Source organism: Callospermophilus lateralis, chromosome 1 (assembly GCF_048772815.1).
Source record: "Callospermophilus lateralis isolate mCalLat2 chromosome 1, mCalLat2.hap1, whole genome shotgun sequence".
Taxonomy (NCBI): Eukaryota; Metazoa; Chordata; class Mammalia; order Rodentia; family Sciuridae; genus Callospermophilus; species Callospermophilus lateralis.
The window spans coordinates 145,378,542-145,390,606 of NC_135305.1; the positions used below are offsets into that span (position 1 = coordinate 145,378,542).

At 53.2% G+C, this 12,065-nt stretch overlaps 1 protein-coding gene across 2 annotated transcripts in view; it reads right to left on the reverse strand.

Moving 5' to 3' along the window:
• Positions 1 to 521: 521 nt before the first annotated feature.
• The window catches only part of Myo1h (myosin IH), a 36,280-nt gene continuing 24,736 nt past the window's right edge, over positions 522 to 12,065 (reverse strand). For both annotated transcript variants that reach the window (XM_077105227.1, XM_077105226.1), the window contains exons 19-31: positions 11,373 to 11,486; positions 10,033 to 10,109; positions 8,503 to 8,571; positions 7,255 to 7,339; positions 6,434 to 6,593; positions 5,678 to 5,761; positions 4,889 to 4,982; positions 4,631 to 4,686; positions 3,759 to 3,894; positions 3,360 to 3,430; positions 3,149 to 3,243; positions 1,536 to 1,635; positions 522 to 664 (exon numbers count right to left, since the gene is read on the reverse strand). In XM_077105227.1, the coding sequence (XP_076961342.1) occupies positions 641 to 664; positions 1,536 to 1,635; positions 3,149 to 3,243; positions 3,360 to 3,430; positions 3,759 to 3,894; positions 4,631 to 4,686; positions 4,889 to 4,982; positions 5,678 to 5,761; positions 6,434 to 6,593; positions 7,255 to 7,339; positions 8,503 to 8,571; positions 10,033 to 10,109; positions 11,373 to 11,486 (1,165 nt within the window). In that variant the 3' untranslated portion in view covers positions 522 to 640. The remainder of the gene's footprint in view (positions 665 to 1,535; positions 1,636 to 3,148; positions 3,244 to 3,359; positions 3,431 to 3,758; positions 3,895 to 4,630; positions 4,687 to 4,888; positions 4,983 to 5,677; positions 5,762 to 6,433; positions 6,594 to 7,254; positions 7,340 to 8,502; positions 8,572 to 10,032; positions 10,110 to 11,372; positions 11,487 to 12,065) is intronic.

Below are 12,065 nucleotides of genomic sequence, written 5' to 3' on the forward strand. Positions count from 1 at the left end.
CAGGGATGTCCAGCACAACAGAGCCACTGCACCAGGCAGTGTCCAGCAGAGCGGGCAGAGCACCTGCGTCCTGCTGCACACCTGTGGTCGCTGCGGTGGGAGGGGAGGGGAGGGGAGGGGAGCCCGGCCCTGTGGTGTGGGACTGAAACCCAAGTCCTGGGCGAGGAAGCAGAGTCGTCCTTCACCATGTGGGTGCTCCCTCCCCCCATTAGAAACTGAACCCAAATATTTGAACTTGTAAGTTTCACTTATTTAAAGCAAAATTCAAGTCTTGAAGCTTTATGAAATTTCATTTACTTACTCATAGACCACACACTATTTCATCATGTCTTGCTGGATGGAGTAGAGAATCCATCATCCCTGGGACATGCCCTGTTGAGGGGGTTCTATGAGGGACACTGAAAACCACCCCTGTGGACAACTTGAGGTGGGCTCTCAGAAGGCGTCCTAATATGGGTGCCACTGGGAAGCTGGGTCGGCCTTTGCTGTGACATGCCACTCGGTCTCCGCACAGGGGGCCTTTTCCAAGAGGTGTGGCGTTTTTCCTTGAACACGTAGCTAACTGGATTCTGACCTGCTTTCCGATCCTTCTCTCAGTTGGAGCACAAGCAGCGCTGGTCCGGTCAGGCGTCACGCTGTATCAGGACTTCCTCCGGACAGACACCTAGGAGAGTCGCCCCTTAGACACCCAGCTGCTCCCTTGCATCACGCAGCCCTCTGCACCACAGAGTTGGGGGGGGGGCTGAGGAGGCAGCCCCACCCCCCAGGGGACAAGGTAGATGTAGAAAGTGGCTCACGGGCCTGTCGGCATCGTCAGCCTGAGCCAGCTGCCGAGGAAGAGGGGCCGTGGGACTGAAGGAGAGGGTCAGTCTCTTGGGTGTAAGCTTGAAAACAGGCATGTCAACTGAAAAGTCACCCCATCAGTTGACATCCAAAATGGTCCTCCCTTGAACTTGTTCCTAAAGGGGGCCATTGAGTTATAAAAGTTAAATCCACAAAACACTTTTATTGGTAAACAAGTTTAAGTGTGTAGGAGATACTTTGCTCTTTAAATGGTATCAAATAATAATTCTTGGTATAAACAGGAAAGACATTTTAATGATTTAGCCTCCAGATTTATACATCTCACTTCCAAGGAACATTAGGTCCAGACAAGCTGGTCCTCCTTGCTGGTGTGGACTGGGGACCCCCAGCCCAGCACAGGGCCTGGTCAGGGAGGCCCGGGTCCCTGAGTGCCCAGCCTCGGGTTCTCCTCCCCTGTAACCAAATCACGATGTCTGAGGGGGACTCCAGCACGTGGGCTCCACGTGGAGACAAGTTTGAGGGGTGAGTACTTGGTGTCAGCCTCTGGTTCCTGGCAGTTAAACATGGCAGACTCTTTGCCTCCTCCAGTGTTTAATTTCATGCTTCTAGTGTCCGTTGTTTTCCCTTCTCAGATGTGGAATTGGGGATGGAGGGGAGAAACAATCCACTTTCTAAATCTATATTCTCTTCTGAAAGGCTTCTCTTCCCCCACCCCCAAGGCAGCCACTCACCACCGTTAGCTGTCCATTTTTATCTTTATAGATGTGTTCTTCCGGTCCAGTATGGAAAACTATTGTGCCTTCTTTCCCAGGACTGATATAAAACTGTAAACTTAGAACATGCAAAGTGACAAGTTACTGACACATTGTTTTTTTCGCCCCCAGCTTTTGGTCTGCAAAGTAAACTCATGTGAAATTTGGTTGGTTTCAAGATGAGATTCCTGTTTCGTCATTGTGTTTATTGCCTATTTGAGCAATCAGAAGAAGAAAACCAGTTTTACAACTGGATGATTTACATGTTTCTGTAGTTCAATCAGTTTTTCATAGGGCCAGTCTGATGCCTGAGGAACGAGCTCCACATCTTCATGCCAGGACTTTCTTGTGGGAGGGCACCAGGGATCGAGCTCAGGGGCACTCGGCCACTGGGCCCCAGCCCCAGCCCTACTTTGTATTTATTTAGAGACAGAGTCTCCCTGAGTTGCATAGCGCCTCACTTATGCAGAGGCTGGCTTTAACTCATGATCCTCTGCCTCAGCCTCCCGAGCCTCTAGGATGGCAGGCCCGGGCCACTGGGCCCGCCTGCCAGAACTCTTACAGCCGCCTAGGTCCTGCCTCGGGTACAGAAGGACAGACAGCTCTGTTCAAAGTGCCCAGCGCTCTCTCCCTGTTCCCCTACAGATCTGCTCATCATCTTGTAACAACTTGGAGCAGAGGAAAGGAGCCCTTCTCTTCAGGAGCAGTCTGCTTCCGTGGGCTGTGCAGGAGTCCGTGAGAAGGAGTCGGGCGTGGGCCTCAGCGATCCACACACCCTCACTGGCCAGTGCAGTGCCCTCTAACAGGGCATGCTGGCTAACCTCCTGTGCTTTGCCTGTGAAATAGAGAAGGTGGCAGCTAAGGACAGGCACAGCAGTGCCCACCTGTAGTGACTCTGGAGGCTGAGGCAGGAGGATCATGAGTTTGAGGCCAGCTTCAGTAACTTAATGAGACCATACCCCCAAATAAAATAAGGGCTGGGGTGTAGCTCAGTGGTAGAGTGTTTGCCTAGTGTGTGCAAGGCCCAGGGTTCCATCCCCAGTACTAGAGAAACAACAAAAGGTGACAGTTGTTTCACCGTGGAGAGAATTAGGGGGTATTTCATATCTGCCTGGTAGGTATTTTTATACTCGTACCCTAAAGAGACTAGCATATTCTTTGGTTAATCTGTAGGCAGCCGTCAAAGCTGGGGCCTGGTGCACTGAACAGGGCCCACCAGGCATCCACGGCAAAGGTGGGCTGCCGTCTGCTGAGGCCCAGTGACCCTCCTCTTACTTGGGGATGGTGTCTGTCAAGAACATAAGCACCTCTTTTGAAAACCCTGGAAACACTACCACTTCCTGAGGCCAGTGAGTGGTTCTGACCTCTTCGTTTCTCTGGATCCCAGGGCAGAGGGGCAAGGATGGGGAAAGCCCTTTATCAGGGCGGGCAGGGGACACCACTGGAGATTCCCTCCCACCCCCACTGGTGGACCGTGTTGGCCGCTGTGGGGGGACACAGGCCTGGGCAGAAGGATTGACACCCCCCATCTCCTGGGCCTGTTGGTGTTTGGACACTGAGGTACTCCCCAGGCTGAAGAAGAAGCCACCTACCTTCCTTGAACAACATTTACCAGGTTCTCCTTAACCAGCATGACCAGCTTAGTAACCGCCTCAAATGTGTGTTCACACTGTAAGACGGCGTCCCCCTGGTGGAGAGGAGACGGCCGTGGTTTCAATGTCAGTGGTGTCAAAGGAAAAGTTCAGCTCTCATCCTGAGGTTTGGTGGCACTTGATATGTTAGAGGCTGGTGGCCGTGCATTACCTTCTGCTTGTTGTCTTCTGGTGACACATGAATGACCAAGATCCCGTCACTCAGACTGCTGGTGGAGACACCTTAAGACAGATGCAGAGTTAGGGGCCGGAGATGGCAGCTCACTAGCAGACCTGAAGGGCTGCACCCGGGACTCCCCAGCCCACCCGGCCTCCTCCTAGACACTGGGGCAGAGGGTGGGGACCCTGCTGTTGGACTGTGAGCCCAGGCAGAGCCAGTCATTTCGTGGAAGGCGACTGTTGCCCAACCTGGATGCTCAGAGCAAGAGGCCCAGGCCAGGCCCAGGCCAGGCCCCGGCATCCTACCCGGAGCCTCCCGTTTGTGGGCTGCTTCCTCGCTGGCCCACCAGCCCTGGTCACCTCCAGGAGTGTCTGAAAGTCACCCGCCTACCCTTGAGCGCCGAGTACTCTATCCTCTGCTTGATCTTGGCCATTTCCACCACATAAGCCGCTTCCCGAGTGAGGATGAGTTGCCGCTGCCGAGCCTTGAAGCCTTTCCTGTCGTACTTGATGACCGGGACACCATACTGCAAGGAGACTGGTGTCACCACGGGGGGTCAGGGGAGGTGACCTCCCAGGTATGGAACCTGGGAGACTTGCTTCAAGCACAGAGACTCAGCAGGTTTTGCCTGAACAGATCTTTTCTCTTTGCCGGGCTCTCTGTGAGGTAGATTTGGGTGCTCAGCTCTGCCACGTTGCCCTCTGGGGAAGACAGGCTGTGGCCACCAGCCCCAGGGCTCTGCTCTGAGAGGCCAGCAGAGAGGAAGACACTCTGGGCTTGAAAACCCTCTCAGCCTGGGAGGGAGGAGTCCGTCCCACAGACTCCCAAAAGGGCAGGAACAGCCACCGAGCCCACCAGCAAGGCCGCGCTCACATAGGCCAGTTGGCAGGCTAAGCAGGTACTGTCACCTTGGTTGTCCCCTTAGTGACCTCATCATCCGCATCCACAAAAGACGGCCACTACACTGAGAAGACGGACCACCCACTGCCCCTCACCAACATGGGTGCTTCCTGAGTACGTTCCAGGCTGAGTCAATTTCATACAAAAAAAACAAATCAGATTTTAGGATGACAGAGGAAAACCTCAAGAACAGCAACCAGTATCTAATTGCCATTCGTCACCCTGTCACTTTTAATAACACCCAGAGCAGCTCCCAGCCGCACCCCTGCGTTTAAGTAGTGCTTCAGACACTCCGGGGAGAACAGGCGCCCCCCTACATGGTGAGGGAATCCTGCCCAAGGCTGAGGACGCCGCTCCCTTACCTCGACTTTCTCGCTGCTGATTAATTGGAGCACTTTGGGGTGAATGTCTCCTTCATCTAGAGAGAAGCAGACACCTGAATCACCACTGAGTGCCAGCCTGGGGGGAAGGCACAGCCACCTATGGGTTTGCCTTCCTCTGTGCCAAGGTCAAGGTCTCTGCTGGGGAGACTGCTCTTGGGAAGTGCTGGGGTCATCGAGCGCCTTCCTTGAAGTGTTCAGAACTGGAAGACGGAGGCACCTGGATAGAAAGGTACTTACCTATCCGACTGGTGGCAAAGGGCTGGCCTAAGCTGTCTGCGTAGCCTTCTTTCTTCCCCCTGAATATTTCACTTGTAACCACCTTTTGCTGCATCTGGTGAAACAAACATGCCAAAACGGTAGCCCTGGGACTGTCTTAGGGACAGAGGAGCTTTAGATCTGTGGTTGCTGAACCATAGGAGCCTTATTCTACTTTGGCGCTAACCAAAAAGCCCCCAGAGTTACATTGGGAGAGACTGGGATCAACATTTGTGCGGGTCCCCCTACTTGGAGTTTTCAAACTTCACAGAGCAATTGCCCTCTTCTCAGATCAGAGCTCAGCAAACTACAGCCCCAGGGCCAAGTGCAGCCTGCAGCCTGTTTTTGCGAGTCAAGATGTACTGGGACATAGCCGAGCCTGTCACTTACATGAGCCTGTCACTTACACGTGCGCTACCGGCCTGCTGGAGCCGCAGAGTGCGTAACTGGTTAGATTGCAACAGAGATCAGAGAGATGGCATCGCTCACGAAGCCTAAGATATTTGCACTCCAGCCCTTTACAGAAAAACCCGGCCATAGCAAGGGTCCTGGATTGTTTCCATGGTAACAATACAGAGCTACCGACTGGAACTTGAGCTGACACTCAAGGCTCTGTGCTGGTGTCCTTGGCTTGGCTGCAGGTCATGGCTGGCAACACCCTTCACTTGTAGGGGGATGCTGGACAAAGCCTTCTGACACTACCAGTCCCCAATGCAGGACAGGCACTCGCCCCCTCCTCCATCCTGCCCCCTGCAGACGCCACGTCCCTACCATGGCTCTCCGCTCATCCGTGACCCCGCGGCAGTACTTGCGAACGAGGTTCCTCATGCACATCTTCCTGAGCAGGTCGGAGGCCTGTGTGGAGAGCACGTGTCCTTCCCACCCGCCTGGCCCACACCATCCTGGGTGGAGCCACCACAGTGGAAGCTTGGAAAACACACTTGGATGCGGTTTAAGTTCAGCGTTAATATTGTGACATCAAAGCAGCGAGCCTTCCTGGCACTCACTTTTCAATTTTGCTTAAGTAGCGGATCGCAAACTTGAACATGGTCATGGTCCCTCTGAGGAGCGGGAGCAGGCTGTGACGTTCCTAGAGATTCTCACTCAGTGGGTCTGAGGTGGAGCCCAAGAAGAATCTTACAGTGGCCTCCACTCCACCTCTGGACATCCTTTTTTTTTTTTTGGTACCAGGGATTGAACCCAGGGATGTTCAACTACCCAGCCACAACCACAGCCCACCCTTTTTTTTTTTTAAAGGGTCTCACTAGGTTGCTTACAGTCTCACTAAATTGCTGAGGCTGGCTTTGAACTTGAGATCCTCCTGCCTCAGCCTCCCGAGCGGCTGGGATTACAGGTGTGCCCTACCACACCTGGCCTCAGGCCATCTTTTGAGAAACTTTTTAACAATCATTGGACCTACTGGGAAAGCTCTGTCGAGGATAGGAATCATTCAAACAGACCCCCGGTGGCTTTACAAGTTAGGAAGGAGATCGTGTCACTTGCAACAGAGCCCTTCTTAGTCCTTACGTGTTCCAGGATGCCCGGAGGCCTCAGCCAGCTCTTGTCCAACACATTCTTCGGAACATGATTCCGAAGATTCAGGATGTAATTCTTCCGCACGAACACTATGAACTCCTCATTGTCAGGGCAGAGGGGTCTGTGGCGGTGGATGAATCCCTTGATGAACCTCAGAAGGGAAGCATTCCGTCAGCTTTCTGGCCCAATTCCTCAGAGATGCGCCTTCTCTTCCCCATTTGATTCCGAAGCCAAAGTCACAGGTGGTTTAAGTGACCACGTGGGCCAGAAGCCAGGAATGAAGCCCACAGACCAACCCCGCCCCAGAGATATGTCCCGCTTCACCCACGTGGCCTTGTGCTTTGGCTTGTCTGAATTAGCTGCCAATTTAAAAAGTCGGGAGGTCTTGCATAAAAGCCCGATCTCCGCTCTCCTCGAATGATGGAGTGATCTGTCAGCTGTGGCCTCTGTGTCTCCAGGCAGCAACTGACTGGCACAGTCACCGCCCCACTGACGTAGACTGAGGTCCAGTTCACCGCAGTCCCCCCCACACCTTACTGCCTCGTCCCAGCTCATGAGACTCTTTACTTGCCTGGCTTCAGAGGGCATCCACCTGTGTGACTCTGAACTAAGAGAAAGTACAAAGGCACTGACTGGGATTACTACCACATCGGGGAGCTCAGAGCAAAGAGGAGGAACTGAATTCCCAGCAGCTTCCAGAAAAGATCTTTGTGCACAAATTCAAACACCCCAAGAACCCAGCCACACCCAAGACCCTCCCCTGCAGCACACCATGTTGAGTGACCTCTGCTCCCTGTCGACTGAGAACTCACCTTCTTATTATCTGCACTGCCCATCTCCTCCGCTGGACCTCCCTTCGAGCCAGGACTCCACGCCAGTGGGCTTCCAGTTTGGTGGCTGAAAGAGCCCATTGCTGACATTAGCGAGTGGTCACAGTCCAGGCCAATACAAACGGCTGCCCCAGGCCTCGTCCACCCAGGGCACGTCGGGGTCACCCCCCAGTGTGCCCTGTTGGTACAGAGATGGAAAGTCCAACACATGTCATTAGTTCTTACCTGGGGACACTCAGGCCGACACCTAGACCAGGGAGAGAGAGCAGGGTGCCCTGGAGGACCCAGGGAAGCTGGGAATTACACAGGGGGTTTCCCCAAGATCTTTTTTGGGGACAGGAGTGGCCCTTGTGATAGTGTAGATTAGTCATACCACCACATTTAGTCAGCCTCACCCAGCGCTGGCTTTGATTTAGTGGTCAGCATTTAAAAATTGGAAGAAAACAGAATGCATAAAAATCAAATCCTGGCCAATACCTCCAATTTTTAAATACTTTTCAGATTATTTTTTGGTAATTTGGATTTTTTTAAATGCCTTTCTTTTTTTTCCACTGAACTGCACTGTTTCTTTTACAGAAGCACAAGTAACTGGAAATAACCCACATGTCCACCGACAGAACTGGATTGTGGAACACCCAGCTCACAGGCCAACCAATGTAAATAAAATTCAATGGCAGCACAGCTAGGCATGTTCATTTAGTATTGTCTAAAGCTACTTTCATGCTACGGTGTTGAGTAGCTGTGGCAGGGGTCATCTGATTCCAAGTCTAAAATATTTGCCAATATCTTGTTGACTGCTGACTTAAAGGAATACAACGCAGCCATGAAAATGAACCAATCACATCTGGTTGAATTCCAAAAAACAACTTAGAATGCAAAACCGTGGCCATAAAATACCAACAGTATGATTTTCTTCAGTTCAAAGCATGCCAAACGAGAAATATATTGTTTGGTGATGTGTCCACAGATGGCCAAACAGAAAAACAAGGAAACGAGTACTGGAAGATTCAGCAGAGATTGCATCTTAGAAACGGAGGTTATTGTTTGAGAACGTGATGTGGGAGGCGCTTCGAGGCTGCCTGCCATGTCTGGACAAAGTGCCCGTGGAGCAAACATTGCTGGTCCATAAGGTAAGTCTGAGAAGGGGCAGGTTTCCAGGATGGGCAGGGGGCGGGCAGGGCAGCCACGGGGTCCATGCACCACACACGCAGGCTCCTGCCGACTGCTTACCTGCCTGTCGCTTCTTCACGTATTCCCTTCTTCCTAGGCGGCCCTTGTACGTGGCTTGGATTCTCGCAACTTAAAGTAAAACCAAAAGTTTTGGTGAAACGACTTTCATCTGGTTGTCTTTGCGGTTGTGACCTCCAAGGAGCACCGAGGCGTGGCCTTCCCAGGCCGCGGAGCCCTGGCACAGGCTGCCCACTCAGCACCTCAGAGCAGGCCCGCTCGTGGGCCTGAGGCCGGGCTTCCTGCCTTTCTCTTTCCTTCCCCAGGTAGGGGACAGACCCAGTGGTGGAGCCACCGGTTCCGGGTTGGGTGTTCTAGTCCATCTCCAGGCCACACCCTAGGGTCAGGCAGCACCCACACATTTCAGATAGGCTCGGGGACTCTGAGTGTGGAGACACCTGCTGGGCCACAGGTGATACGGCCACTGAGGTTGGTGGACCACAAGACACCCCAGCTTCTGCATCCGCCACGCCCCGCACATTCGTTTGAGGTCCCACCAGAGGCCAGGTTCATCGGGGGCCTTGCAGATCAGCAGCACGTCCCCCAGGAGCTGGGCAGAGATGCCGACTCAGGCCCCCTGCAGCCGGCTGAGCCAGCACCTCCATGTCCACCTCATCCCCAGCCCTGGGTGCCGGCTGCCAGCACATTCGTCTGAAGTCAGGAATGAGATCACTGAGCACTGCCCCATGTCCAAGCCCCAACCCTCCTGCTCAGGAGCCGTGTGGCCTTCAGCAGTTACCAAAGTCTCTGTACCCCAGAGTCCCCGAGTATAGAGATGATAACACCAACTCCAAGGTTTGTTCTGAGAATGAGATCATGGGTATCAAGGGCTGAGTGTGCACCTAGCATACAGCAAGCACCAGTTACTCGAGAATGGCTCCTTGCTGGGCATCGTGATGCACGCCTATCATCCCAGCAGCTCAGGAGGCTGAGGCAGGAGGATCGCCAGTTCACAGCCAGCCTCAGCAACAACGAGGCCCTAAGCAACTCAGTGAGACCCTGTCTCTAAATAAAATACAAAAAAAATTGGGCTGGGGTTGTGGCTCAGCGGTAGAATATTTTCCTTGCATATGCAAAGCCCTGGGTTTGATCCTCAGCACCATATAAAAATAAATAAATAAAGTTTAAAAATATATTTAAAAAAAAAAAAAACCTTTCTCATTTATAACAAACCCTGGCCCAGGCTTGGAAGCTGTACCTGCCAACATCAGATACTAACTGAGTTTTAAAAACCTGAAGGCAGGGGTGATGGGCTCTGGTGGTGTTAGGGCCTACCTGCCCAGCCAGGTGGGGTCCGCAGGACAAACAGGCACTAGGGCACTGGAGTTTCTGCCTGCCCAAGACTGCCCGCCCGGCACTCCCTCAAGCCCCCAGTGCACATGTGTATTTTCCTAATTCTGTGACTCGTTCCTGGTTTCCAACATGGATATCTCTAATACCAAATCAGACACCCACGTTTATTAGTTACTCCCCCAAGCTGAACTTTGCTCATTTTACCTTCTACTGCAATCAGGGCAGAAAAAAGAATCATACCTAATTGATGTTTACTAAATTCAAAGGCATCTTCCGTAGCAAACAGGGTTCTGGGGAAGCGAATGAATATTTTGGTTCTAGAAGTGAAAAGAAATGTGTGAATTGGTGGGTTACCCCTGTCGTGGCCGAAGAGCATCCCCCTGAGATTCGCGTCTGCTCAGAAACCTCAGAAGGTGAACTTTGGAAGGAGGGTCTTTGTGGATGACAGAGAGGAGTTCAGACTAGGTTAGGGTGGGCCCTCAACTCCAGGAAAGTGTCCTAGCAGAGAGGCCACGTGACGACCAAGGCAGACCAGACTGCCACCAGCCCAGGGAGGATCCTCCCGCCGGAGGTCCAGAAGGGACACAGCCTTGCCAGCACCCTCATCCTGGGCTTCCGGCCGGCGGAAGCGTGAGAGAATGGATTTCTGTTGTGAAGTTCCGGGCCAGGAACCCGCCTGCTAACCTGAAATTGCTGCAGGCTGTGCCCCTGTGCCTTGAAGAGTGAGAAGGAAGAAGCAAGTCCTGGCGTAGAGGGAGACCCAGCCCGGGGAGGTCTGGAGGGACACTTCCCAGCAGCCACTGGGCGCAGTGGTGAGCAACGCCCCTGCCCCTGCTTCCCCGTCCCGGGCCATCCCTTGGGGACAGACCTCCTGACTCTGACCTCCAGGGCCTGCTTCCCGAGGAAGTGCCGTGCCCGATTCCCTCAGGGATCTATCTGGACTGAATAAGTAGCTGATTCTTGGGACCCAGAATAAGGCCCCAAGATCAGCCCCACGCAAGCAGGAGGTAGGAGCCAGCAGGGAAGGCCCGTGGATAGGTTCAAAGGCAGCTGTCCCTGAGAGGGGGCCCTGCATTCTGGGAATGGGCCGTCTCCATGCCTCTTGCAACCAAATGAGTCCTGGCCACGGTGACTCGCAGAACAGACTTGGATCATCCCCCTCATCCTACCAAGTGTCGCCCGAAGGCTTCCAGCGGGTACAGAAGTTCTCTGCCCAAGGGTAACTTCAACTCTATTCTAGAAAGCACTTTGGGGGATGGTAAAGATGACTTCACATTGCATAGGTCCTAATGCCACCTCCAGGAAGTCATGCACCCATTTTAATAATGGGAGAATCTAGGCTCAGAGGTAGGGGGTCCACCCATGGCCCCCTCTTCATTTTGCAAGCAGAGATTCATTCCAGCCACCAAGTCAGGTTCAGAACCCAGGGGCCCTTCAGAACTCCATCTCCTCTTCTAGTCATTGGAAGCCACGTTTAAATTGGGCTTATAAATCTACAAATGAGTCCCCTTCAAAATGAGGCTGTAAATCAGTGTGTGACAGCAGAGGACAGGTCAGTGGGCAGTTTGCTGGCTACTCACTTCCCTAACTTGTACTCCTCGGGTCTGTAACCGATGTACTTGATCAGCCGTTCTACGCCCTCTCCCGGAGGCCCGTGCCAGTGTGGCCAGGTGTCTGGGCACAAGGACTTGTACCTGCCAGGAGAGGAGATGATACTCAGAAGCCTTTTCCGGACAGTATCCACGCCCCACGCCATCCGAGTCTGCTGAATTCCCTGACGGCCGTGTGACATCTCACACCAACTTCCTCTAATTCAGCTCTGCAGTGAGGTAAGTGGTCCAGCAGAGCCGGCATCCTGTGTGTTCTTAGGAAAAAGGACATCGTCGGACCTTCAACCCTCGAAACTGCATTCCACCCCCAGGTGGGTCCCCAAGAGAAACAAAAGCCCTGTCCACACACAGACTCCACAATAGCCAAACGTGGACACCCCCAATGTCCATCCAGGGACACCAATAAACAAATGTGTCCCTCGCCAGAGGAAAGAGGACTCCGATTGGAAGTGACCGAGGACTTTCCTGCAGGGTCATTCTGACTCCAGTGCTCACCACCTGATCCCGCATCCTCCCCTGTCTCCCAGGCAGCAGCTGTGAAGGTAACCCAGCCCCTCACCTAACCAGGGAACCCGTTCTCGCCCTCACCCAGATTTGCTCTTGTTCAAGGAATATGTCCCCAGCTGGCCTCACGTATCTTCTTGTCACCAGGCTCCCCCACTC